Genomic DNA, 25,988 nt, shown 5'->3' on the forward strand with positions numbered 1-25,988 from the left:
ACTATGTATAAAGAACCTCATTAAAGAGCTGAAAATATATCTTTAAATATTTCTCATTGCTCTTTTTTAAAAATAAAGTGTGTGTGTGTGTATGTGTAGCATCAAAGACTGGTGGCTTTAAATGTGCCTTTGTTAGAGATGGTGCAGTTCTTGACTAGGAGCCTATTGGTTGCCTCTTTGAGCTCAAAGAATTCCCTACAAAATTATAAGTTGAGCTGTTTCTTTATTAGTCTAAGAATTTCAGTTCTTACAGGCCAAGTCTGGATTGGGTTTTCTTAAAAAAAAAAAAAAAAGAAAAGAAAAAGAAAAGATGCTCTAATGACCAAATTTAGCACCTCAACCTGTGAGGTAATATATTTAACAATTTCCTGTTGCTCAGAATACTTTGAGAATGCCAGTTTTGTAATTGCCTTCATACCAGTTCTCAGGATGAACAAGAAAATCCTGTTTTCTTGAAGAACCTGGTTGCTTCTTAATAGTCCTGCTTTGTGTTTGCATGAAAATGGATGTTGTTAGCCAAGATAGCTTTTTCAGAAAATTTAGCTCCAAATGGCTTTTGGTTGTTGACAAAGAACAGATAACATTTTCTTTCTTTTTTTTTTCTTAAATAGTTTATTGTCCAGTTGGTTTCCATATAAAACCCAGTGCTCATCCCAACAAGTGCCCTCTACCATGTCCATCACCCCCCTTCCCCTCTCCCCCACCCCCATCAGCCCTCAATTTGTTCTCAGCATTCAAGAGTCTCTCATGGTTTGCCTCCCTCCCTCTCCCCAACTATTTTTCCCCTTCTTCTCCCCCATGGTTCTCCATTAAGTTCCTCCTAATCCACCTATATCAGATAACATTTTCAATAGCTGAAAACCAGTGCCCCAGATGGAGAGTCTGGAAATAAGGCATCTATAGAGTTAAGCAGAGTCTAAATGCTGGTTTCACCTACTTACTGTGTGATCTTCAGTAAGTTACGTCACTTCTCTGAGCTTTAGTTCATCTGTAGAAGAGGAATAGTATCTACCTCATATTTGCCTCATAGTAGGGGTTTGAATAAAATGAAATACTATATTTATTTGACTTAATAAAAAAATTGTATCTTGTTATGATGAATGGTAATAAAAAGAAAATCTACTGAAGGCAGTTCCAAAAAAGTTCTAAAATTGTTTTGGCTGTGTAACATCATCTTTTTAAAGTCTTAAAAATTTATTAATTTTAAAATTTATATACAGTAAAATTCACTCTTTTTAGTGTACAATTCTGTGAGTTTTGACAAATGCATATAGTCATATAACCATCAACAAACACATCAAGATACAGAATATTTCCATTACCCCCCAAATTCTTTTACTTAGCCCCACCGCTGTCCCCTGGCAACCACTGATCTATTCTCTGTCCCTTTAGTTTTGTCTTGTCCCAGCATGTCATGCACATGGAATTATATAGTATGTAGCTTTTTGAGTCTGGCTGCTTTTATTCAGCATATAATGCATTTGAGATTCATCCAAGTTGTTGAATGTCTATTTTTTTCGCTGAGTTGTATTCCATCATATGACTTTATTAGTTTGCTTATCCCTTCATTTGCAAAATACTTGGACTGTTTCCACATTTTGGCAACTATGAATAAAGCTACTGTAAACATTTACATAACAGGTTTATTTATTTCTCTTAAGTAAGTTCCTAGGCATGGAATTGCTGGGTCAAACAGTAAAATATCTATTTAACTTTTATTTTTATTTATTTAAGAAAAATTTTTTAATGTTTATTTTTGAGAGAGAGAGTGTGTGTGAGTGGGAGAGAGACAGAGAGAGAGGAGACACAAAATCCAAAGCAGGCTTCAGGCTCCGAGCTGTCAGCACAGAGCCCAATGCAGGGCTCAGACTCAGGAACCATGATACCACTAAGCTGAAGTTGGCCACTTAACCAAATCAGCTACCCAAATGCCCCTGTTTAACTTTTATTTTATTATTACCATTTTTAAAGTTTATTTGTTTTAGTGATCTCTACATCCAATGGGGGTCTCCAACTCACGACCGTGAGTTGGAGGTATCTACCTCATGCTCTTCTGACTAAGCCAGCCAGGCACCCCTATCTGTTTAACTTTTAAAGAAACAGCCATGCTGACAGCACAGAGTCTGGAGCCTGCTTCAGATTCTGTGTCTCTCCCTCTCTTTCTGCCCCTCCTCTGCTCACACTCTCTCTGTCTCAAAAATAATAAACGTTAACAAAAGTTATTTTTTTAAAAAAAAAAGAAGCCACTGAACTGTTTTCCAAAGCGGTGCACCATTCTGCATTCCTATCTTCAGTAAGGGTTTCCATTGTTCCACATCTTATTCACACTTGGCATGACTTGTCATTTTAGCCATTCCAAGAGGTCTGTAGAGGCATCTGACTGTACTTTTAACTTGCCATTTCCATAATGGCTGAGGATGTTGAACGTCTTTTCATGTGCTTATTTGGTTTCTGTGTATGTTTGGTGAAATGTTCAAATCTTTTGCCCCATTTCTCATTAAGTTGTGCTCTTGTTCTTGAGTTTTGAGGGCTCTTTATATAATCTGGCTATAAGTCCTTTGCAGGATAGGTGATTTACAGATACTGTCTCTCATGTTGTGGCTTGTCCTTTCAAAGATTCCACAAGGGATTTATACATATTTATTCCTGTTATAAAAGATTCAAATGACACAAAGATATCTAGAATAAAAACTACAGGTTCTGGCTTACCTCCTGTCACCTCCCCCAGCTTTCTCCTTGGACGGAGCCACTGTTGACAGTTTGGTGAGGATTTTTCTAATCTTTTTATAGTATCATAATTTTCTAGTAAGTATTTATGTTTACAAAGGGACATTTAAATATTAATATGTACTTTGGGCACCTGGGTGGCTCCGTTGGTTAAGCATCCGACTTTGGCTCAGGTCATGATCTCAAGGCTCGTGAATTTGAGCCCCATGTCAAGCTCTGTGCTAACAGCTTAGAGCCTGGAGCCTGCTTCAGATTCTTTATCTCCCTCTTGTTCTGCCCCTCCCCCGCTCATACTCTGTCTCTCTCAAAAATAAACATAAAAAATAAATATTGATATGTACTTTAAAATTAGTTCTGTTGCTTTTCAGGCAATTAGTTGCATTTCAAAGAATGTTTCTGTTTTTTCTTTCAGACACTTATAGGGAAAATCATTGTTTTTCTCTTAAAGTGGTGAGTTTTGATGTGTCCTAGGTCATATTCCAGAAAGCTATGATTTGGAGAAGGAAATTCCAGATAACGATGACTGATGAGTGAAATAAACTTTAAATAGGTCATTTTGTATTTGCTAAAGATTTCTCCAGTTTGTTGAAATGATTTGAAATGTGGCCACCTTCTTAAATGGTGTGTTGCTTTTTGCTGGGGTGTGTGTGTGCATGTATGCCAGTGCTAATGGTCTCATTGGGCAAAGAATGGGTATTGATAACCTTAGAGTAAAGTACTGGCTCATTCCCAGGTTTTAGATTGCTCATTTTTCTTTGATTGATTCTTTTGTGCTGTTTGAAATATTCAGCACAGAATTTGTACTTGGTTCACATTTTTATTTTTAGCTATGATTTTGGGGTTTTTCAACCATAACTGGCCAGTACTTTTATTTATTTCTTTATTTTGCAGAATGAGCCTCATTAAAACAAGCTGTTTTCATCTTTCCATAGGTATGAATCCTAGGACCCAAAACAAGGATTCTCTAGAGGACAGTATTTCTACCTCTCCAGACCCAAGTAAGAGGGAGCAGCTGACTGGGGTGGGGTCAGGGTGGGGGTGGTCAGGGCATGAGGAAGCGAGGGGGAGCTCTGTGAGAATTCCACACATCTCTGGGGTACTAGAAGACAGTATGGTAAAGGAAAGTTCTTCAGCCTCTCCAGTGGAAAGTGAAAATAACCTCTTCTGGAATGTGATTCACCGGCAAGTGGGAAGGGTAATGGAATTCACAGGAGGCCTTTATGCCGATCCAGAACTGGCCTTAGCTCTTAAGGCCTTGTGGTGGCCCTGGGGAACAAAGGAATAAAAGGGACTAGAACTGTTCACATACCTGTGGTTGAAATTATTTGACTGGTTGTATTTTTTTTTAAACCATCTTTATCTATTGAAATAACTGTGTAGGAATAGCACATCTAAATATCTACAATATCAGAGTACCAGGAAAAAAAAATCCTACCACCTGATAGACTTTATTATTTTACTTAGCTGTGACCAGTAGATATGCATCATTGAATCTTTTTTTCCCATTTATGATTAACTCAGTAATCTTTTTACTACTTCTTCAGACCCCTCATATTAGTCTTTTTTTTTTATTATTTAAAAAAATTTTAATGTTTATTTTTGAGTGACAGACAGGGCATGAGTAGGGGAGGTGCAGAAAGAGAGGAGACACAGAACCTGAGGCAGGCTCCAGGCTCTGAGCTGTCAGCACAGAACCTGATTTGGGGCTTGAACTCATGAACCACAAGATCAGGGCCTGAGCCCAAGATGGACACTTAACTAACTGAGCCACCCAGGCAACCCTCTTTTTTTGAGAGAGAGAGAGAGAAAGTGAGAATGCTCATGCACTGGAAGGGCAGAGGGAGAGGGAGAGAAGGAGAGAATCTTAAGCAGGCTCCACATCCAGTGCGGAGCCTGATGCAGGGCTCAATCTCACAACTGTGATATTGTGACCTGAGCTGAAATCAAGAGTCAGATGCTTAACGGACTGAGTCACACAGGAGCCCCTAGTCATTTTTTAAAAATGTTTTATTTCTTTATTTTGAGAGAGAGAAAGAGCGCACACGTTTGCTTGTGCACATTGCATGTGCGTGTGCACAAGCAGGGGAGGAGCAGAAAGAGAGGGAGAGAGAATCCCAAGCAGACTCCACACTGCTAACACAGAGCCCAATGTGGGGGTCAAACCCAGGAACCTCGAGATCATGATCTGAGCTGAAACCAAGAGTCAGATGCTTAACTGACTGAACAACTAGGCGCTCCCTACCCCAGTCATTTTTAATACCAGTATCAAACACATTACATCCCAGTTTGAATAATCATTTATTATGTGGTGTCTAATTTTTTTGCAATAATACTGAATACAGATATAATACATGGTGCAGTAGGTATGTTTTGTCTTTCAGTTCACATCCTGGAATATATTTCTCCCAAAGTTTAGTTGGCAGGTTGGTTATTTTCCAGAAGGCTGCCAACAATGAATAGATGAGCCTATTTTTTCTGTACAACCCTAGCACTGGATTTTGGAATTCGTGTTTATCATTGTTAATTTAATGGTTCTGTTGTGGGTTTTCCTCAGAGGCCTTCTTTATAGAGCATTAGGATATTGGAGTTAGAAAAGAGGCCACACTATTTGCCCAGGGAAAAAACATTAAACTAAGAATCAGGAACTTTTCTCACCATGGGATTTTGGACCAGGCATTTGAATCTTTGTATCTTGGTGTGTGCCCAGCAGAAAACATTTCTGAAAGATGTTTATGGTCCAGAGGGTCAGGAAGCTAATGAGAACAATCTAAGACAGCATAAAGATCCAACTGTCTTCTGCTTCTGGCTTCCTACTGTGGTTTTGATTGGATGTCTTCCTTCTGCTCCTGGTTCTACCTGGAAAGTAGGAACAAGCTTACTCCTTCATCTGCCATATTGGGAAATTGGGATGATCAGTTAGGTTCTTTTGGATTGTGATTTTTTAATTCTTAAAGTGTTAATAAGCTAACAAGGCCTGTGTATAGTCAAACTCACAGAATCAGAGAGTGGAATGGTGGTTGCCAGGGGCTTGAAGGGAGGTGGAAGTGAGGAGTTGCTAATCAGTGGATGTAATGTCCCAGTTATACATGATGAATAAATTCTAGAGATTTGCTGCACAACACTGTGCCCAAGTTAACATTCCTGTGTTGTACACGTAAAATTTGCCATGAGTAGCTCTCATATTAAGTGTGCTTACCACACTAAAATAGAATTCAAACAAACAAACAAAATACCCTAGACCTGTGTAGACCATGGAGTTAGTCCTGTTGCAGGTCAAATCATCTTTCCTAAGGCAGTGGTGCTACATGGGGTGTGTTTCCCACTATGACTTAGCACATGCGTTGGGTCCTCTTCTTGCCCTTTTATTCTGGGTTCGTTGGGACTCTGTTGTATTGGGTACTGTGTGTGTGTCACTATGTGCTGGAAAGATCCCTAAGCAGAGAGGCTTCTGATTGAGTAACCTCTGGGAGGTTCGGGGTCAGTGATGTTGCAGTACTTGCTCCGAGGAGGCTGTGTGCCGGCTGAGGAGATAGGGTGAATGAGACAGAGGTGAATCACAATGTAAGCTGCATTAGCACTGTGCAAAAGATAAGGTGTTATTTATTTATTTATCTATCTATCTATTTATTTATTGTTTATTTTGAGAGAGAGGGAGCGTGCACATGTTCATGCTGGTGTGACCTGGGGAGGGTCAGGGAGAGAAAGACAGAGAGAATCCCAAGCAGGTAACATGCTTAGTGTGGAGCCCAGTGTGGGGCCCAGTCTCATGACCATGAGATCATGACTTGAGCTGAAATCTAGAGTTGGACGCATAACTGACTAAGCCATCCTGTCACCCCAAAGACAGGATGTTTAAGGTGTCCCTTGCTTGATACTCAGAGGCAAAGTCATGGAGTGTTTCTGCTTCATATTGTTCTCGTATAAGGATTTGAAAAATAATATTGGCTTAAATTACTTAAAGAGATAACTGATTTATTACCTTAAGTCCATGCTTCTCAACTGGAGATGATTTTGCTCCCTGGGGAGACGTGTGGCAACATCTGCAGACGTTTTAGTTTTTCACAATCAGGAGTTGCCACTGGCATCTAGTAAGTAGAGTCCAGGGATGCTGTTCAACAGCCTACAATACAAAGGACAGCTGCCCCATGACAAAGAATTATCTACTCCAAAATGTTCGTACTGCCAAGGTGGAGAAACCCTGCTTTAACCAAAGAGCAGGCGATTCAGGAGAGATCCATGTGATCGGGCCCACTTTGTTGATTGCAGCTTTCATTTCCAGATTGTTAAAATCTTGAAGTTCTGGCCTTGTAGCTTTTCCAGATATCCTACTTTGATTTCTCCCCCTACCCTTTTGGATCTGTGACCTATTTTTGCAATTCTGAAAATATTCCTGTATTCTGCTACCGTATGCTGTTTGCTCCAAAACCTGGCTGAGCTCTTCTTTCCCCACCAGCCACTCTGCAGTCCTCTAGAGAGGGCTTGAGCCTGTCTTCTGCTCTTGGAATGTTGATTTGCTTTGATGCATAACACCACCTGTGCTGCCCTGCAGTAACCTCACTGGCATTGTGGCTGTAGCTTAAGATCAACAGAAAATGAAAAATATCAGCTGTGAATCCCATTTGCATGATGGGATTGGATAAGCACATGCACTTCATTATCTAACAAACTCTGTTTCTCTCTTTCTCCCTCCCCCACCCTCTTTCTTTTTCTCCGTCCCTTTCCTGGCAATTTTGTCATCTATCACTGTGAACTCCTCCCCCCCACCCCACCCATGTCCCACACCTGTCCTGGTGACCACATGTACCTTTCTCCCCTGTTACACGAGGCAGTTCTGACACTGTCTGCTCCCCCTGTAGTGCCAGGCTTCTGTTGCACAGTTGGAGTGGACTGGAAGTCTCTCACTACTCCGGCGTGTCTCCCCCTCACCACCGACTACTTCCCTGACCGCCAGGGCCTGCAGAACGACTACACGGAGGGCTGTTATGATCTCCTCCCAGAAGCAGACATTGACAGGTCGGTGTCAAGAGAAGGGTTTTGGGGATGCATCAGAACACTGCATTTTCAAGCCTGTGTTCTCCTTTTCTGTTTAGAAAATTTTATGAAGCAAGAACTATCAGTTTTCTCTTTAGAGTTCTATTGATGTGCCTCCTTTAGCCATTTGTCCTCATTGATCCTTTGTCATATTTTTCTATTGCAGTTATTCTGGACACACTAAATCTGATCTTTTTAAAAAATTTTTTTAATTAAAAACATTTTTTTAATTTTAGAGAGAGAGTGCACTAGCTGGAGAGAGGGGCAGAAGGAGAGAAAGAGAGAATTTTTTTTTATTTAAAAAAATGTTTAGGGGGAATGCCTGGGTGGCTCCATTGGTTGAGTGTCCGACTTCGGCTCAGGTCCTGATCTCACAGTTTGTGGGTGTGAGCCCTGAGTCAGGCTCTGTGCTGACATCTCAGAGCTTGGAACCTGCTTTGGATTCTGTGTCTCCCTCTCTCTCTGCCCCTTCCCTGCTTGCATTTGGTCTCTCTCTGTCTCTGAAAAATAAATAATTGTTAAAAAAATTTTTTAATGTTTATTTATTTATTTTGAGAGAGTGTGTGTGCACAGGCCGGGGAAGGGCAGAGAGAGAAGGAGAGAAAGAGAATCCCAGCCAGGCTCCGTGCTGTCAGGATGGAGCCTGACATGGGGCTCAATCTCATGACTGTGGTATCATGACCTGAGCAGAAATCAAGAGTCTGAGGCTTAACAGACTGAGCCATCCAGGCACCCCTAGAAAGAGAGAATCTTAAGCAGGTTCCATGCTCAGTGCAGAGCCCCACATGGGGCTCGATCCTACAACCTTGGGATCATGACCAGAACTAAAATCAAGAGTTGGACGCTCAACTGACTGAGCCACCCAGGCACCCCTGAGCTTTTCTAAGGTTACCTATTAGTCTTACTTGCCTTCTTCTTCTGCCTCTTTGAACTGATCATTTCTCCCAAAAATGATTTATGGATTGTTAGTTTTATGAACTACCATAGAATAGTTATCAGGGCTGGCTTGTGGGGTCAAAGCAAAAACAGAGGATGGGAACGTGGACTCTGAGTTTCACTCTGACGTGGGCCAAGCACACCCATATGAACAACCGTCTGTTTTCTCAGGAGGGACGAGGAGGGTGTGCAGATGACCGCCCAGCAGGTGTTTGAAGAGTTCATCTGCCAGCGTCTCATGCAGGGCTACCAAATCATAGTGCAGCCCAAGGCACAGAAACCCAATCCTGCTGTCCCGCCCCCACTGAGCAGCAGCCCACTCTATAGCCGAGGTGAGTGTTTCTCTGGGGACTTGTATTTTTTTTCTTTTCAACTAAATTTGTGCAAGTACATTCTCAAGATGGTAGGGAATAGACAAATTTAGGAGTAATTATTTTTCAACACAAAATTTTTTTCTTTCTGAATTTTACTTTACATGAGAAATATAGTCTCCACTAGGCCCAAATTTATCTTAAAATTCTGTTTAATCTACCACTCTCCTTTTAAAGAAAAGGATATGACCAAGTTCAGGAGTGTTACAGCCTTACTTTGGCAACACCCTGGAGTAGCAGGCAGCTGAGCCAGGACTGAACTGTCAAAGTACATAGTGAATATTTTAGACCCAATATTTATTTCTAGCACAGGACCTGCCATGCAGTAGGTTGTAAACCTGAAGTTTATACATTTTCCCCCCCTATATTCTGGATTCATCTTCTCTTGTTTGTCACTGAAGCTTAGCACGTTGAAGCATGAATGGATCATCTGTGAGTGGCAGAGACTAATAAGTGACAGAGACTCAGTGATGCCAGTTGAGTTACAGCCAGGCTCTGGAGAGCTCTTCTGAAATTAGTCAGGTAGAGAAAATTAAGTATGGGTGCCCAGAACCAGAAGGCAGTGATCATTTCCCAGAACAATCAGTGAGTACCTGTTGGCTAGGCCCCCACTTACTCCTTGTCGCTTGAAATTCCCCACTTTCCTAACCTCCTAGCTCAAAACCTCAGATCATCTTTGGCTCCATTAAAGCACCTCTGGCCAGAGGATCAAAGAAGTGTGGACCTCTGAGAGAGAGCTTGGTGGGCTGTCCAGTCCAGGCCTTGTTGCTTGTGATGAAGCTTTGGACTCTCTCTGGGTTTTCTTGAAAGCCCATTATGTTATTTATTACTTGTTGCCTTCTTTTTATGTTGCTTTCTTTTTATGTTCTAGACTGCATTGAATAGTAATCTTCTTGAGTGCCAGGACTATGTCAATTCATGTTTTTATCCTTTACAATAGAGACCACTGTGCCTGATGTACAACAATATGGGTTGATAAATATATTCATTCATTCATTCATTCAACAGTATTTTTTTTTTAATATTTTTATTTATTTCTAGGAGAGAGACAGCGTGAGCAGGGGAGGGTCAGAGAGAGAGGGAGACACAGACTCAAATAGGCTCCAGGCTCTGAGCTGGCAGTCAGCACAGAGCCCGACACGGGGCTCGAACCCACAAACCGCGAGATCATGACCCAAGCGAAAGTTGGACGCTTAACCGACTAAGCCACCCAGGCGCCCCTCAACAGTATTTTTGAAGCCCCTGCTCTGTGGGACATTTATAGCCCAGTGGAGAAAAATAACATTAATCATACTATGAAATAATATAATTCATTGTTGTGATAAAGACTGTGAAGGAAACATCAAAGGGCTATGAGGATATTTAACATAGGTCTTGATCTGGTCTGGAAGGTCAGGGATAGCTTCCTTGAGGAGGTGATGTTTGAGGTGAACCTAAACTATGTGTAAGAGTTACTAAAAAGAGACCTAGGGTGGTAGTGGGTAGGAGTATGTGGGAAGAGCATGCCAGGCAGAGAGATTGGTATGTGCAAAGGTTCTGTGTCAGGAGGCACTGTGACACTTTTTGGGCACCAAAAAGGAGATTGGTGGGATGGAGCAAAGGGAGTAAGCTGGAGATGTGGCCAGGCATGTCAGGAGACCCAGGCCTCACAGGGCCATGTGAAGGATTTTGTTCTTTATCCCAAGAATAGTGGAATGAATTCATCTTTATTTAGTGTCAGTGGCCCCATCCAGCCTTTTTACCTGCTCTTCTGTAGAATAGCTCTTAGTGGTTCATAATTCCTCTGACATCCAGTTCTGCTCTGGCTGATTCATGAGCCTCATATTGTGGCTAGTTGGCCTAGACTACCTATGGGTAGTCTACTCACCTGATCATACTCTTTCTGGCTATTTTTTCCTTCAGTAAATTTAATCCTTTTATTTCTGTAATAACAGAAATGGTATTATTGTTGTTTATTAATTGGAAAAGTGACCATCATGAGTAAGATTGCTTCTGACTGAAGATTTGTTGACTACCACTTATGAGAGGGACCCTGTTCCAGTAGTGAACAGAATAGCCTCAGTCCTATCCTCAAAGTTTATTGTTTACTGGGCGAGACAGGCTGTGCAGGATAAAAACAGTGACTAATTTATTTTTTTTCTTTCCTTTTTTTTTAGTTAGTTAGTTTGTTTATTGAACAAGTCGGGGAGGGGTGGGAGGCAGAGAATCTGAAGCAGACTCTCTGCTGATAGCAGAGAGCCCATTGTGGAGCTCCAACACATGAACTGCAAGATCATGACTTGAGCTAAAGTCGGACACTTAACCAGCTGAGCCACCCAGGTGCCCCAAAACAGGAACTAACTTAGAATGCAGTGTCAGTACTGTGCTAAGTGTTCATGAGCATTATCCCATGACTTTGTCTTCCTTATAGCCAGCAGGGGGTTGTTGCAAGAAAGAAGAAGTGCAGGGATTGGGGCCCTGTTTCTAGTTGCAGAAAGTGAGACTCAGAGAGGTTTGGTACCCAAGGGCATACTACTGGCAAATGAAAGTACTGAGGTTTAACCCATAGTCCTCTGAATCAAAGCCTGGCCTCTCATAGGCAGCATGCCTGCCGCCCCTCACTATCACCTGGGAAATTTTGCATTCCTAGTGAAAGTCCTTCCAACCTCTGCCATCTTCTCATCCTGACAACTCCCATGCTGCCTGCCCTGTGTGACTATCTCTCAGAACCGCACAAGGGGACCCTGTATCATCTCTAGATCACAGGAATCTTGTCTTGGCTCAGTTGTCCATCGAGGCACTATTTTTACTCTCTTAAAAGCTTATGTCCTTTGTTTCTTGATTCCTCAATTTCCCTCTTTCTTATGCACAATTCAACTAATATTTTTTTGAATACCTGCTGTGGGCATGGCGCTTTGTCAGATGCTACAGAAAATTTAAAGACAAACAAGATTTGGGCCCTGGCCTCCTAGAACTTCCACTTTCCAGGGGTGTGAGACATGCACTTGTGGAGCCACATCCAGGGTAAAATTCAGGGTAAAAACTGCTGATGAGATCTGCTAGCTTTCTGGACCAGTGGCAATTTGATGGTGACCTTAAGTGATCTGTAGGATCTTGATGGTGGCCCAGGAAGTCAAAGCAGAAAAAGCAATAGGAGCAAATGTTTAGAGAAGAAAATTACAACTGAAGCATGGTTTGGGGTACCTGGGTGGTTCAGTCATTTAAGCATCTGGGTCATGCTTTCAGCTCAGGTCATGATCTCATGGTTTGTGAGACTGAGCCCCACATCAGGCTCTGTGCTGTCAGCGTAGAACCTGCTTGGGATATTCTCTCTCTCTCTCTCTCTCTCTCTCTCTCTCTGCCTTTCCNCCTGTTTGTCTCTTTCTCTCTCTCTCTCTCTCTCTCTCTCTCTCTCTGCCTTTCCCTGGCTTTTGCCTGTCCCTTTTCTCTCTCTCTCTCAAAACAAATAATTAAACTTAAAAAAAAAAAAAAAAAAAAAACGACCAAAGGGGCGCCTGGGTGGCTCAGTCAGTTAAGTGTCCGACTTCGGCTCAGGTCATGATCTCACAGTTCATGGATTCGAGCCCCACATCGAGCCCCGCGTTCGAGGCCCTGCTGACGCTAGCTCAGAGCCAGGAACCTGTTTCGTATTCTGTGTCTCCCTCTGTCTCTGACCCTCCCCTGTTTATGCTGTCTCTATCTCAGATATAAATAAAAAACATAAAAAAAAAAAAGACTAAATAAAGCATGGTCATAACAGTGTGGGAGTCATAGAAACTAAAGCTAGGTTGGCTGCCACACTGGGGGTGAGGACCTTCACTACCAAGGTGGCAGCTTGTGCTTGAATGGAGTGGAGTTCCATTTCAGTCCCAGAGTTGAGTCTTAGCCTATTAACATCTAATCCAGAGCTTTCCTTCTCCAAGGCTGAGGAATCAGGCTGTTCAGCTTTGAATCTATCTTCTGGATGCTGTCAGCACTCTGGTCTCTAATCTGTTGCTGGCTGGTTTAGTAACAGAAAATTCTGCCAACTTCAGGACTTTTTTTTTTGTTTTTAACCAAAAATAAGTCTTTTCCATGAAACTGGCCCTCAAAAGAGTTGCCTCTTTTGTTTCTCCTTTTCTGACTGTATATGGAAGAGAAGCAATTGCCTGTTAAAGGAATGATCCTCAACTAGATAGAGGAAATGATTTTCATCCGCTCTATTAGGTCTTGTGTCCCGAAACCGCCCTGAGGAGGAGGACCAGTACTGGCTGAGTATGGGCAGAACGTTCCACAAAGTGACGCTGAAGGATAAGATGATCACGGTGACGCGTTACCTTCCCAAGTGAGTCCTTGGAAATTTAGGTTTTCACCTACTGTCCCAAATTGTGTCCACATACTAACTTGTATTTGTAATGCATACTGTACACGTAGTGAATTATCTGCGTGACACATAATTAAAACCAAGATAGGTTGAGTGGTTGGTTTCCCTTTTCTTGGAATTACTGCTTTGTTTTCTAGGATTATTTTATGGTTATAGCTCACCTGCCTCTAAAAGAGATTTGATTCACCTTATGATGTTTAGCCTGATTCTTAGCAAACCAATTAAAAATAAAGAATGAGAGGATAAAAGAATGACAAAGTTTAAGAACTAAGAAATTTCCATTTCCAGTCTGTGGGATAAGTTAGTTACTTCACTTGAAGGTTGAAATGCCAAGGATAGTGCTAAGTATACAGAGATGGAAAGGTCCAGAGAATTGGAGGAGAGGGAATTCTCTTTTGGACTTCTGGATATGTCCTTTGTTTTTCAGGTACCCTTACGAATCTGCCCAGATCCACTATACCTACAGCCTCTGCCCTTCCCACTCGGACTCAGAGTTTGTCTCTTGTTGGGTGGAATTCTCCCATGAGCGGCTGGAGGAGTACAAGTGGAATTACTTAGATCAGTATATCTGTTCTGCTGGGTCTGAGGACTTCAGGTCAGAGAGTGTCCTTTGGCTTTCCATCTGACTACTTTGGGTGTACCTGAATTTTAACACATTATGTCCTTTTCTCTGATTAGAAGATGGTGTTTGTTTTAGAAAACATGGAAGAACAAAAGCACATCTGCATTGGGTTACAAAACAGTGATGAGGTGGGTGGTGGCAATGGTTGCACAGCAGTGTGAATGCACTTAATGGCACAGAAGTGTACACTTCAGGATTGTTAAAGTGGCACTTTTGCTATGTATGTTTTACCACAGAACAACAACGACAGAAACTTCAGTGATGAAGTGTTCTTTGATGGAATGTCAGGGTAGATCATGTTCTTAACCTTTTTCTGACTGCCTGAGGTGTCTCATATTTATTCTAAATTTTTATGTGTGATTTATAATTGTGATGATAAAAAGCCACAACCCCACCAGGCCTGGCTGCACAGAAGCATTCTGACATCTCTGGGATATAAAGTAAAAGCACCTTTTGTGGTCTGCCTCCAAAGGTTGTGTTTTAAATGAAGCTGTGAGATGCTGCATCAGATGAACACTTACTCAAGGGGAGCTTGCCCATCACATATACCAACTCTGAGGACAGGGTCAAGATGGGGCATTCATTAGGTGTGCTTTTATTATCTCTTTTTGTTCACTCCCACCCCCTTTTCCTCTTTGGCTCTCCACAGCTTAATTGAGTCTCTGAAGTTCTGGCGGACCCGCTTCCTGCTGCTGCCAGCCTGTGTCACTGCTACAAAGCGCATCACAGAGGGGGAAGCCCACTGTGACATCTATGGAGACAGGCCCCGGGCGGACGAGGAGGAGTGGCAGCTCTTGGATGGTTTTATCCGCTTCGTGGAGGGTTTGAACCGGATCCGTAGGCGGCATCGTTCAGATCGCATGATGCGGGTAGGGCTCTGTGGGCCCCTTGGGGGCTGTGCTTGGTCTCCTCCTATCTCAGGGGCCTCTCTCCGGCCAGTTTATTTACTCAACAGCTGTCTGGCATTTATCTTAAATCTGAAACAGTGTGTTCTTCTCCAGGGCAGGGTGAGGGAGGGAGGGATAGGGTATAGGCAGCCAGTAGGCAGTGTTCTGTGGCACGAGACCACCTCTGCCTACCTGAGGATACACAGCTCCTTCACACGCTCCCCAGGTGAGACCCTGTGTCAAGCCCAGCTGCTTCTGCTGGATTACAGAGTAAAAGTCACTCAAGAGGGTAGTGGCAGTGATACTTGCTTAACTCTCATATCACTTTTGGAATTTCTAGCACCTTGGGCATTCATTCAACCACACACCACCCAGTGAGGACACTGAGGCTCATGGGGTTATGGTATATGTCTGTAGACACCCAACCAATACAAGGCAGATCTGGAATTCTGGGTGTGTGTGTGTGTGTGTGTGTGTGTGTGTGTGTACAGATCTGTGAATTTTAACAGAGTATAGATTCATGTAACACTACAGCTACAACTAGGATACAGAGTAGTTCTATCACTCCCAAAAAACTCCCTTGTGCTACCCTTTATAGTCACATTCTGCTTCCATCTATAATCCCTGGCAGCTACTTGGCCTTTTCCCCATCACTGTACTGTTGTCTTTTCAAAAGTCATATACACAGAATCATATCATGTGTAACCTTTTGAGAAGCTGCCTTCTTTCACTCAGCGTAATGCCTCTGGGATTCACCCAAGTTCATACAATTTGTGGCTTGTATCAGTAGTTCATTCCTTTTCAGTGTGAGTAGTGATGTTTCATCAGCTGTGTTTTTAAGTCCAAGTTCTGTGTTCTTCCTCCCACACTGGCTACCCTTTGTACACAGCATTGCTTATAATTAGAAACATTTCTGAAAGACCTTGCATGCTAGAACTTTGGTTTTGAAACCAGATGACTAGAGCTTGAACTCCAGCTTCAGTGGGATTTGGGATAAGTTACTTAACTTCTCTGGGAATCAGTTTCTTCTTCCGTGATTTAGGTAGAACATTACTTCCTGGAGGTGCAACAAGGGTAAAGTGATCTGTGGAACCCACCTCAAAGAGGCAGTTTGTTTTGAGTTGACAGGCATTTGAACCTTCAGTTGAAATGAAAAGTGGTTTTAAGCATTTACTGAATAACAAGAACCTGTGTCACTCGTCTCTGTTAATTGGATTCATAGAGCCTGAAGCACAACATATATGGCAGGCATGCTCTGGGCTGTGAGTGGCATCTGCTGAGGGAGCCCACTCAAGCTGATGGCCTTGTCTCCTCTTCTCTGCTTTAGAAAGGGACCACCATGAAAGGCTTACAGATGACTGGGCCCATTGCCACACATGCCCTTGAGTCGACCGGCCCTCCAATTGGAAAGAAGGGAACCTCAGCTCTGTCTGCCCTGTTGGAGATGGAGGCCAGTCAGAAGTAAGTGCCTGCTTGGGGAGAGACTCGTTCCCACCCTGCGGGCTCTAAAGAATTTCAGTGTGTCCCACCTTGTGAGTGGAGGTGAAATATTGTTTCTATTTGCAAGGAGCCTGAAATTAAGAAAAAGACACATACATGAGAAGAAAGTTGGGTTAATACCTAGTAAGTATCAAATAACACGAACTATGCCAGAAATTTTAAACTTGCAATCTGGGACTTAATTTGAGCTGCTGATACATTTGGGTTTTGGCTCAATAAGTGGGGTTTCTTTGTTTCTTTGAGGTTTTTTTTTTTAAATAGATTTTATATTTTAGAGCAGTTGTAGATTCAAAGCAAACTTGAATGGAAGGAACAGAGATTTCTCATATACACCATGTCTCCACACCTGCACAATTTCCTCCATTGTCAACATCCCCTACCAGAGTGGGACATTTTTTATAATTGATAAATCTTCATTGACACATTATCACCCAGTATTTGTAATTTACATTACAGGTAATTTACATTACAATACACATTACATGTGTAACTTGGTGTTACACATTCTATGGGTTTAGACAAATTTGTAATGACATGTAGCCACCATTACAGAATAGTTCACTGTCCTAAAGATATAAAAATGTTTTTAAAATATCTGAGCCACATTTTTTAGTTTGAAGATTTCATATACAAATTTGGGTTTTATATGAATTTGTATGTGAGATGTTGTATAGTATACCCAATATGATGCATGATTATATTATTCATAAAACAGTATATTGCATATAATATAACATGGTATTGTATTATAGATAATAGATAAAATCCAGCCTTTCTAGAAATAGAAGAGCTTCAGTTATAGTACTGGGTCCACACGCATAGCCAGCCATGGGAGGACTGGGACTTTGGAATAGGCACATGCTCTCTGGTTTACCGGAGAACCAGCATACCCTCTAGTCTTGGATTTGTCTTGTACCTTCAGACATGTGACCTGGCTGGCTTCTCTAAGCATTTATGTGATCCCTTCATAAACAGTATGTGCTCCATTTCCCATGATACTGGTGGGGCCACATCTTGCCTGAGAGGACAGTGACAGCATCCCAGGAGGTGGGACTTGAGTTGGCCTTGCAGGAAAGAAAGCATCTCTATAGAGAGGCGAGGGGGAACTTGGGCAAGAGGAGAAAACACCTCTGTGTGCAGGTGACCCCCACTCTGGGAGCCTTCCTTGCCCCCCCATCCTTCCACCCAACTCAGATTCTGTGCTTCCCAGCACCCCAGACCAACATCTATCAGAGCCCTTACTGGAACTCTACCAAGGTTTACTCACTTTTCCCCTGACTTGCCTGTACTCTGAGGGCAGAGGCACATAGTATGTACAATAGATAGTCAAAGAATGATGGAGGAAGGGGTGTTGAAAGTCCTCATACAGATGTTAGGGGAAGCTAGACCTTATCTGTCTGGCATGAGGGGCCATGTTGGGCCAAACAGAAACCTGCATACGTTAGGCTTTCTGAAAATAACAGAGTGAGCTTGAGGCATAGTGGAGGTGCAGTTGGAAAGACAGGTGGGAAGTTGGATGCCAAGCTGTCCTTACACATTCTCATAGCAAAATGGATCCTTTGCAAGTTTTTTTTTTTTATTTTAATGGAAAATTTCAAACAGGTAAAGTAGACTAGTGTAATAAATCCCTGTTTCCTTATCATTGCAGCTTCGATGATTATCAACTCATGGCCAGTCTTATATTCCACATGCTCTCACCTTCCTTTTTTTTCTTTATTAAGTTTCAGGCATTGTATTTCTTCATCTGTAATATTGCAGTATGTATCACTGAAAGCGAAGTACTCCTTTATTCAGTTTTAAGTTTATTCATTTATTCTGAGAGAGAGCATATGTGAGCAGGAGAGGGAGAGAGAGAGAGAAAGAATTCCAGGTAGTCTCTGTGCTGTCAGTGCAGAGTTCAGTACAGGGCTTGATCCCATGAACTGTGAGATCATGAGCTGTTGTCAAAATCAAGAGTCAGACACAACGGACTGAGCCACCCAGGTGCCCCAAGAAGTACTCCTTTATTTATTTATTTATTTATTTATTTTTTTAACATCACAAATAACATTTTTTATTTGTTGCCATTAAATATCTGAATTTCAAACAGATTCTTGGACTGGTGGCTTATATCCATCAGCTCGTTCAACTTTAGCACCGGTCTCATCCCTAGTTGCTTTTCCAGAACTACTACCTTCACCATGAAGCTCCATGAGCTTTCCCAATTCAAACTTGGGCTTCTTGAGCATTTTTACTTTTCTAACAAAGACATCATGGAGTGGATAAATAGACTGGCAAGCTTTTTCTATGTCTTTGCCAATGCTGTCTGGAATCAATTTATTGACCACTTCTTTCAAGTCATTTGTCTGCACCTCTCGGGTCATGATTTCCATCATCTTTTTCCGAATTTGGCGGACCTGCTGGTGCTGAGCATAAGAGGTCTTTCGAATCTGATTGTTGCGTTTTTTAGTAAAACCGACACAAAAAAGACGAAGCAAATACCCATCGGTAGTCTTGACATCAACATGAGCCTCAATCATGGTCTGCCATTTTTTGACCATGGAGCACATTTTGTCCCGGGTAAGATCCATGCCATGGAAATTAGTCAGGCAGTTTTTGCCCTGAACATCTTCAGTAATCAGCTTGAATTTCCTAAATGCAACTTCATCATTCTGCAGATCAGCAAGGCTTACTTCAAACACACGACCCTTGAGGCCATCAGATGCGATTTTGGTTCCTTGAGTTCTTGTGACTAGTGTTTTCCCGATATTTCTTATATTAAACATTGCCGGTGCTTTTACATCATACCAGTCTTTCTTTGAAAATGGATCAACCACTTTCTTCTTGGCTCCCTTTTTGCTGCCTTTCATAAGGCGCTTGTTCTTGCCAACCGCCATGGCGCTGCTCAGGAAGCCAAAAGGGCAAGAAGTACTCCTTTAAAAAAGAAAGTCCTGGGGCACCTGGCAGCTCAGTCAGTTAAGCATCTGACTTTGGCTGATTCATGAGTTCGAGTCCCATGTGGATATTCTGCTTGATATTCTTTCTCTCTGCCCCTTCCCCACTTGTGCTTTCTCTCTCTCTCTCTCTCTCTCTCTCTCAAATACATAAACTTAAACATTGAAAAAAAAAATTAAAAGTCCTAATACTATAATTTACCTAAAAGTTTATAGTCATTCCTTAGTATCATGAAATATGCCATCAGTGTCTTTGCCAGAAGTGTTTTCAGAAATGAGCCCCTTGTATAGAAAAGCCTGGCGGGTGGGCTCCAAGAGGCAGAGACCCTTTCGCAGGCACTCACTAGTTAGTGAAGAGGCCACAGAGGCTGGAGAGAGGGTGATAACAGAAAAGAAGGGACATAGAATGAAAAGGGAGAGAATACAGGGGCAGATGAGGGGAGGAGAACAGAGGTACTTTGAGCTCATCACTAAGAGCACTGGGTCCTCTCCAGAAAATACCTTCATCTGACCAAGGGAAGACCCCAGAACTCAGCCCAGCAGGTTCTTCCTGTAACTAATCATAGATCTTTCCCGCTGGAAAAAAGAACAAGGAACATATGTTGCTGGGAGAGGTGTGAAGCTGGGGGTGGGGGAATCTTATTTTAATTTGTCAGTGAGTCATCCTTTAATATGCTCCAACAAGCCTCTTTCTGCTCAGACTGGAAGAGGAAGGATACTTAGGGTGGTAGTGTCCCCCAGTGTGAAGGGAGAAACTCAGCTAATCCCACAAGCAGGAGTCAGGACAGAGAGACCAAAGACTTATTCACTCTCCAGATGACTGCTCTTGGGTGACTTGCTATGTTTTCTCAATGCAGGAGGTAAAGCAGAGGGAGCCAGACCTTTATATAATGTTAGCTCATGCAGCATTTTTTATTTATATGGTTTGCTTTTGCTTTTGCTACACCAAGCAGATCCAGTTTTGTTTATTATGAAAAATAATGCTATAGCAATATGGAAAAGAATTTTTAAAACTTCACCTGTATTCCTGTCATCTTACTATAAACTGTCTATTTTTCTAGCTCTCTTCTGATCTTTATCTAAAGTCATGTAGGGGCGCCTGGGTGGCTCAGTTGGTTAAGCATCCAACTTCGGCTCAGGTCATGAGCTCATGGTTTGTGGGTTCGAGCCCCGCGTCGGGCTCTGTGCTGACTGCCAGGTCAGAGCCTGGACCCTGTTTCAAATTCTGTATCTCCCTCTCTCTCTGACCCTCCCCTGCTCACACTGTCTCTCTCTCTCTCTCTCTCAGAAATAAATAAAACATTAAAAAAAAATAAAGTCATGTATATTAAATCAAGCTCTTGTAGAAGATAGAGGCCCCAGAAGTCTCAGCCTTCTGCTGATTGTCAGCATGGCTGGGACCAGTCTGGGCAGCTGGTGCTGAAGATAACTCAGTGACGACCAAGTCAGAGCAGAGATCACCAAAAGGGAATTGTCACTGCTTCTGTGGAGGCTTGGCTGACAACCCAATCCTGGCAGAAGGCAGTATGCCTCCATGTTTGTTTTCACATATACATGTATACAGTATAATTCATCTTTTGCTGGCAGGTCCCCTCCTTCCAACCAAGGAGCCTCCAAGGTCAAGGGTTTCAGACTCACCTTCGAAACTGATTCCTGGTCCACAGGTCAGCACATGAAAGGCAGCTCACTAAATGGGGATTGTCACGTGCATCTGAGGGGACAGTGGAAGGTCCCCAGGTCTTCCTCTCCCTGTAGCTTTGAGGAAGAGAATGTCACAGTGTGCCTTTGTGGATGAGGCTCAAAGGAAAACACATTTTGATATGGTAGAGACATCGTTGTGTAGGGACATGGAAAAGAATTGAGCATTTGTTCTGCTTTTCCTATATGAATTACACCTCAGAGTAACTAATTGGTGTAGGGAAGTTTGTCTGTTTTCAGTATTGCAACTAATAGGTACAGAAGGAATGATAGATTATTACCATGTGTGATCTTTAATGAACTTCTGGATCTAACAGAGATCACCAGTGGCCACTAATATCACCAGAGAGAGACCGCCAGACATTAGAGGCCTCCAGACAGATATACATAATGCCACTTAAGAAGAGTTCTTGTCCAAAATTGAACCTGAATCTGCCCAAGCCAGTAGATATAACTTCCAGTTCTCAGGAAGTACAAGGCACATAAGAACACAATAAACAATAAAGGGATAAAAATCAGCACATCCAGACTGTAAATTTACAGGACAAATGAGCTACTCTCTTCAATAAATACTTTTAAAAATAAAGAGCAATGAAGAGGAATTTATGGCTGAAAAAAGAGTTAAGAGACAACTTATTGCAACATGGGGACCTTAATTGAATTCTGTTTTGAACAAACAAACTGTACAAATAATTTTTGGGAGATAGTTGGGGAAATATTTGATATTAGAAAATTTTTAAAAATTTAAGTGTGTTGAAATTGTAGTTATATTTTTTCAGTTCTTCTTTTAGTGATAGAATACATATTGAGTTCTTCTGGGTGAAATATATGTGTTTCACTTCAAAATAATTGGGGTGTGTAGGTAAGGAGTGTAGATGAAACATGATTGGCTCTAAAATTTTGGGACTGGGGTATGTAGGTATTTATTTATTTATTTTTTTTTTCAAATAGTTTATTGTCAAATTAGTTTCCACATAACACCCAGTGCTCATCCCCACAAGTGCCCTCCTCCATGCCCATCCCTCCTCCCCCCCACATCCATCAGTCCTCAGTTTTTGTCAGCATTCAAGAGTCTCTCATGGTTTGCCTCTCTCCCTTTCCCCCACCATTTCCCCCCTTCTTCTCCCGGTTGGTCCTCTGTTAAGTTCCTCCTAGTCCTCCTATACGTGCACACATATGATATTTGTCCTTCTCTGCCTGACTTATTTCGCTCAGCATAACACCCTCAAGGTCCATCCATGTTGCTACACATGGCCAGATTTCATTGTTTCTCATTGCCATGTAGTATTCCATGGTATAGATAAACCACATCTTCTTGATCCATTCATCTGTTGATGGACACTTAGGCTCTTTCCATGTTTTAGCTATTGTGGAGAGTGCTGCTATGAACATTGGGGTACATGTGCTCCTATGCATCAGCATTTCTGTATCCCTTGGGTAAATTCCTAGCAGTGCTATTGCTGGGTCATAGGGGAGTTCTATTGTTAGTTTGTAGGTATTTATTATCCTTTTTACTTTTGTATATATTTGAAATCTTAATTTAAAAAAAAGAGTATAACAGGTAACCATGGAAACTGATTTTTAATCTCTGGTTTGAGATTACTTGACAATCTGTAATAAACATGTCAGAATTTAGGAGTGGGGAAGTGTCACAGACTGAGATCTCAGGGAGGCAGGCTGAGATGGAGTTTAACATGCAGGATGTTTATTAAGGAGAGGCCTTAGGCTCATCATCTGTGGTAGGGAGGAGGCAGCAGGAATGAATAGAGGGAGCAGCTCAGGTGCAGTACAGGCCCAGTGACAGCCTTGGGTCACCTCACTCAAGCTCTAGAGCTAGAACAGCCTTTGGAGTTGATCCCATTTGGACCAATATGGCCAGATCTGTACAGCCCCTTGTTGATCCTTCATTGTCTGTGGGCAGCTGGGGGCCGGGAGGAGCTTGAACAAGGCTGCTTTTCTAGCTGGGGCTGTCCCCAAAGGGGCTGACAGCTGAGTAGGCTGGACAACACGCCCCACTACTGTGCCAGCAAGGCCACAGCAGAGGGATCTGGGCAGTGCCTTGCAGCATACACCACAAGAAGTATATGTTACAAGAGTGATGAAGATTTAAGACTATAATGTGAATCTCCTGAAATCTACCAAATAAAAATTCAGTGATATGTTGAAGTAGTTTGGGGGAGCATTTAAGTTATGACAGCTTAGGGGCGCCTGGGTGGCTTAGCAGTTAAGCGTCGGACTTTCGCTTAGGTCATGATCTTGCGGTTTGTGGGTTTGAGCCCCGCGTCGGGCTCTGTGCTGACTGCCAGCTCAGAGCCTGGAGCCTGTTTCAGAGTCTGTATCTCCCTCTCTCTCTGACCCTCCCCTGCTCACGCTGTCTCTCTCTCTCTCTCCTAGAAATAAATAAAAATACTTAAAAAAAAAAGTTATGACAGCTTATAATTATTTTTAGTACAGGTAAAAGGAAAATGAATGTGGAAATATGATTTTATGTACATCAGAATCAAGATGGAATAAGATGTCATAAGAAAACCATCATTATCTTGTGTTTTGAGAGTGTTAGATTTATGTGATTGGGGGTTGGGGGGGCGGAGCAGGGATATAAGTTCATGTATTTGAAAAATTAACATATAAACCTTCAAAACGTATGGGGAGTCAACACATTTCCCCATATAGTTTATGCCGCATGTTAATGCAGCCCTAATTTTCAGGATGTGCTTTTGCTGGTATATTTAAAAAAACAGAGAACAAGTCTTCCCAGAGGGTTAAAAACTTGGTGTTTGTGGATAGAGCCACTCAAACCATGTCACATGACCTCTCAAAGTAATATGTAATCACTGTAAGCACTGCCATAGTGCTTTTTAACAAACTATAGAAATGATCCTTGAAAGTATAGTCTTGCCACAGTGCTTTTTAAATGGGGCTCTTTTCTTATTTACCTGGGAGGACTGTTGATTGCTCAGGACAATGAATGCAGTGAAGGGTATTGTGTTGGGCCTGAAGGAGAAATAAAGCAGAAGTGTGTGTGTGTGTGTGTGTGTGTGTGTGTGTGTGTGTGTGTGTGTGTGTGTGTGTTTCCGAGGTGACAACAGTAGTATCTTCATTTCATCTTGACTAACACATGGGCCCTTCACCAGGGGGCTCCCAACAAGCCACAGACATGTGTTTTTCCATCTTTTAGGTGCCTGGGAGAACAGCAGGCAGCTGTGCATGGTGGCAAGAGCTCCTCCCAGCCAGCCGAGAGCGGCAGTGTTGCCATGACTCCCACCTACGTGGACAGCCCACGAAAGGTAAAGGGAGCTACTCCAGCAGGGAGCCGCCTCATGCTCTCAGGGGCCCGACATGGAGAGGAAAACGAATAGCCGTTCAAATCCACGGTTGAATATGCTGAGGATTTGGATGAATTCTACCCTGAACCCTTTTAAGCATTACTATTTCTAAAGAAGCAGTCTCTGCTCACAATTGTAAGGAAGTTAACTGCTAGATAAATGCAGATACAACACAGTCAAGCTAAACTATATTGGTCAAGTCCCAAAATCTGGCTGGAGCTGTGAAATTGGCCATCTGGTTTTTCTTCAGCCACATCTTTGGCTCTCCCAGATGGGAGGGAGAAAGCTCCCAGGGCAGCTTCCATGAGAGCTCACTCTTTGATAAAGAAATTCTCATCAGTTAGATTCCTGAGAAGTACAGTCAAATGGAAGCATCCTGGCCAGATGGGGGAATCAAAACCTGAGGCTTTGGGCCTCTGTGCCAAATAACAAGTCCAGTAGAGGGGCCAAATACTCCATAGATCAGGCTTTTTGTATCTTTTAGGATGAATAAACTTGGCTTTGTCTACTCATTCTGGGAAATTCAGAATGTGAGATCATTCTGGTATGGGAGGGTGAGCTAACTGCATTCTCTTACCTGGTCTCTTTCACTAGGAGATGAAGGAGATTCAATACACGTATTTCATTTTTCAAAATTGTGGCCAACTTGTACATCTATCTATGTATTGTTTATTTTACTTCCATATCGTGAAAATTTTTAGTCATTAAATATTTTTTAAAAATATTATTTGTCAAAAAATACATGATATTTCACCATATGGATAGACCTTCACTTATAATTTACTTTTTAATTAAAAATGTAGATAGTTTCTGATTTTTAAAAAGAATTTTTGGTAATTATTCCATAAGTTTTTACAGTGATTCTGCACTGTATCACAATTATAAATAATACTGCAAACAACATCCTTACACATAATTATCTGACCACATCTCTTATATAAATTAGTAGATAAATGAGTAGAATTAGACTACCAGGATAGAGGGATTAAAATCTAAGAAAGTATCAATTGAGGCTATAAGCAGCTCATATATTTTATAGACCAGCAGTTGGGAAACCTAAATAAATATTTCAGGCTTTGTGAGCCAAGAGGCAAGATCAAGGCCATTATGTCGGTACTTCTATATCCATTTAAAATTTTAAAAACTGATCTTAGCTCACAGACTATAATAAACCAGTAGCTGATTTGGCCTGCAGCCTGTATTTCACTCACCCAGCTCTAGGAAATGACTTTATGTACAGTCCCAAGAATAGTCTCTGCATAAGGAACGATCTATTGGTCAAGGAAGAATCTTTTCACATGTATGTAAATCTCAGCAGCATTAGCAGCTCTACTTCTGTATGTTCTAGCAGAGAAGGGACACAGATGGAACAGTGAGAATGCATAAGCATCTTGGGCTCTGCCCTCTAGCTGTTACTCCTACTTATTACCATCTTTGAGGATTAAAACCAGTACCTAGGGCTGGACTGAGAAGTAGAGAAATTATAGAATCCCAAGCATTAAGGTTAAAATGCACTAATGGCCAAATACTGAACTGAATATTGTTGCCATTTAGAACATTCTTCTGATTTTCCAACTGAACACTAAAATCCAGATGGATCCAGTTATCATTTGTC

At 42.0% G+C, this 25,988-nt stretch overlaps 2 protein-coding genes across 6 annotated transcripts in view; one reads left to right on the forward strand and one right to left on the reverse strand.

The window, feature by feature from the left end:
- DEPDC5 (DEP domain containing 5, GATOR1 subcomplex subunit) overlaps window positions 1–25,988 on the forward strand; it is a 134,121-nt gene that overhangs the window by 72,871 nt on the left and 35,262 nt on the right. For 3 of the 5 annotated variants that reach the window (XM_039225513.1, XM_039225521.1, XM_039225536.1), the window contains exons 25-32: window positions 3,660–3,725; window positions 7,557–7,740; window positions 8,866–9,026; window positions 13,251–13,368; window positions 13,835–14,002; window positions 14,679–14,898; window positions 16,244–16,377; window positions 24,226–24,334. In XM_039225513.1, the coding sequence (XP_039081444.1) occupies window positions 3,660–3,725; window positions 7,557–7,740; window positions 8,866–9,026; window positions 13,251–13,368; window positions 13,835–14,002; window positions 14,679–14,898; window positions 16,244–16,377; window positions 24,226–24,334 (1,160 nt within the window). The remainder of the gene's footprint in view (window positions 1–3,659; window positions 3,726–7,556; window positions 7,741–8,865; window positions 9,027–13,250; window positions 13,369–13,834; window positions 14,003–14,678; window positions 14,899–16,243; window positions 16,378–24,225; window positions 24,335–25,988) is intronic. The other 2 variants (XM_039225528.1, XM_039225539.1) reach the window with 1 other exon arrangement.
- On the reverse strand, window positions 18,454–19,319 carry LOC120227427 (40S ribosomal protein S3a-like). Its single transcript, XM_039225546.1, has one exon. It carries the CDS (start codon window positions 19,290–19,292, stop codon window positions 18,498–18,500), a length of 795 nt encoding a protein of 264 aa, XP_039081477.1. The 5' UTR covers window positions 19,293–19,319; the 3' UTR covers window positions 18,454–18,497.

The sequence above is a fragment of the Hyaena hyaena genome, unplaced genomic scaffold (assembly GCF_003009895.1).
Source record: "Hyaena hyaena isolate Hyena2069 unplaced genomic scaffold, ASM300989v1 scaffold_19, whole genome shotgun sequence".
Classification (NCBI taxonomy): domain Eukaryota; kingdom Metazoa; phylum Chordata; class Mammalia; order Carnivora; family Hyaenidae; genus Hyaena; species Hyaena hyaena.

Excerpts from the sequence above, each read along its gene's own strand:
- LOC120227427 (XM_039225546.1), bottom strand. The coding sequence starts at position 19,292 with ATGGCGGTTGGCAAGAACAAGCGCCTTATGAAAGGCAGCAAAAAGGGA.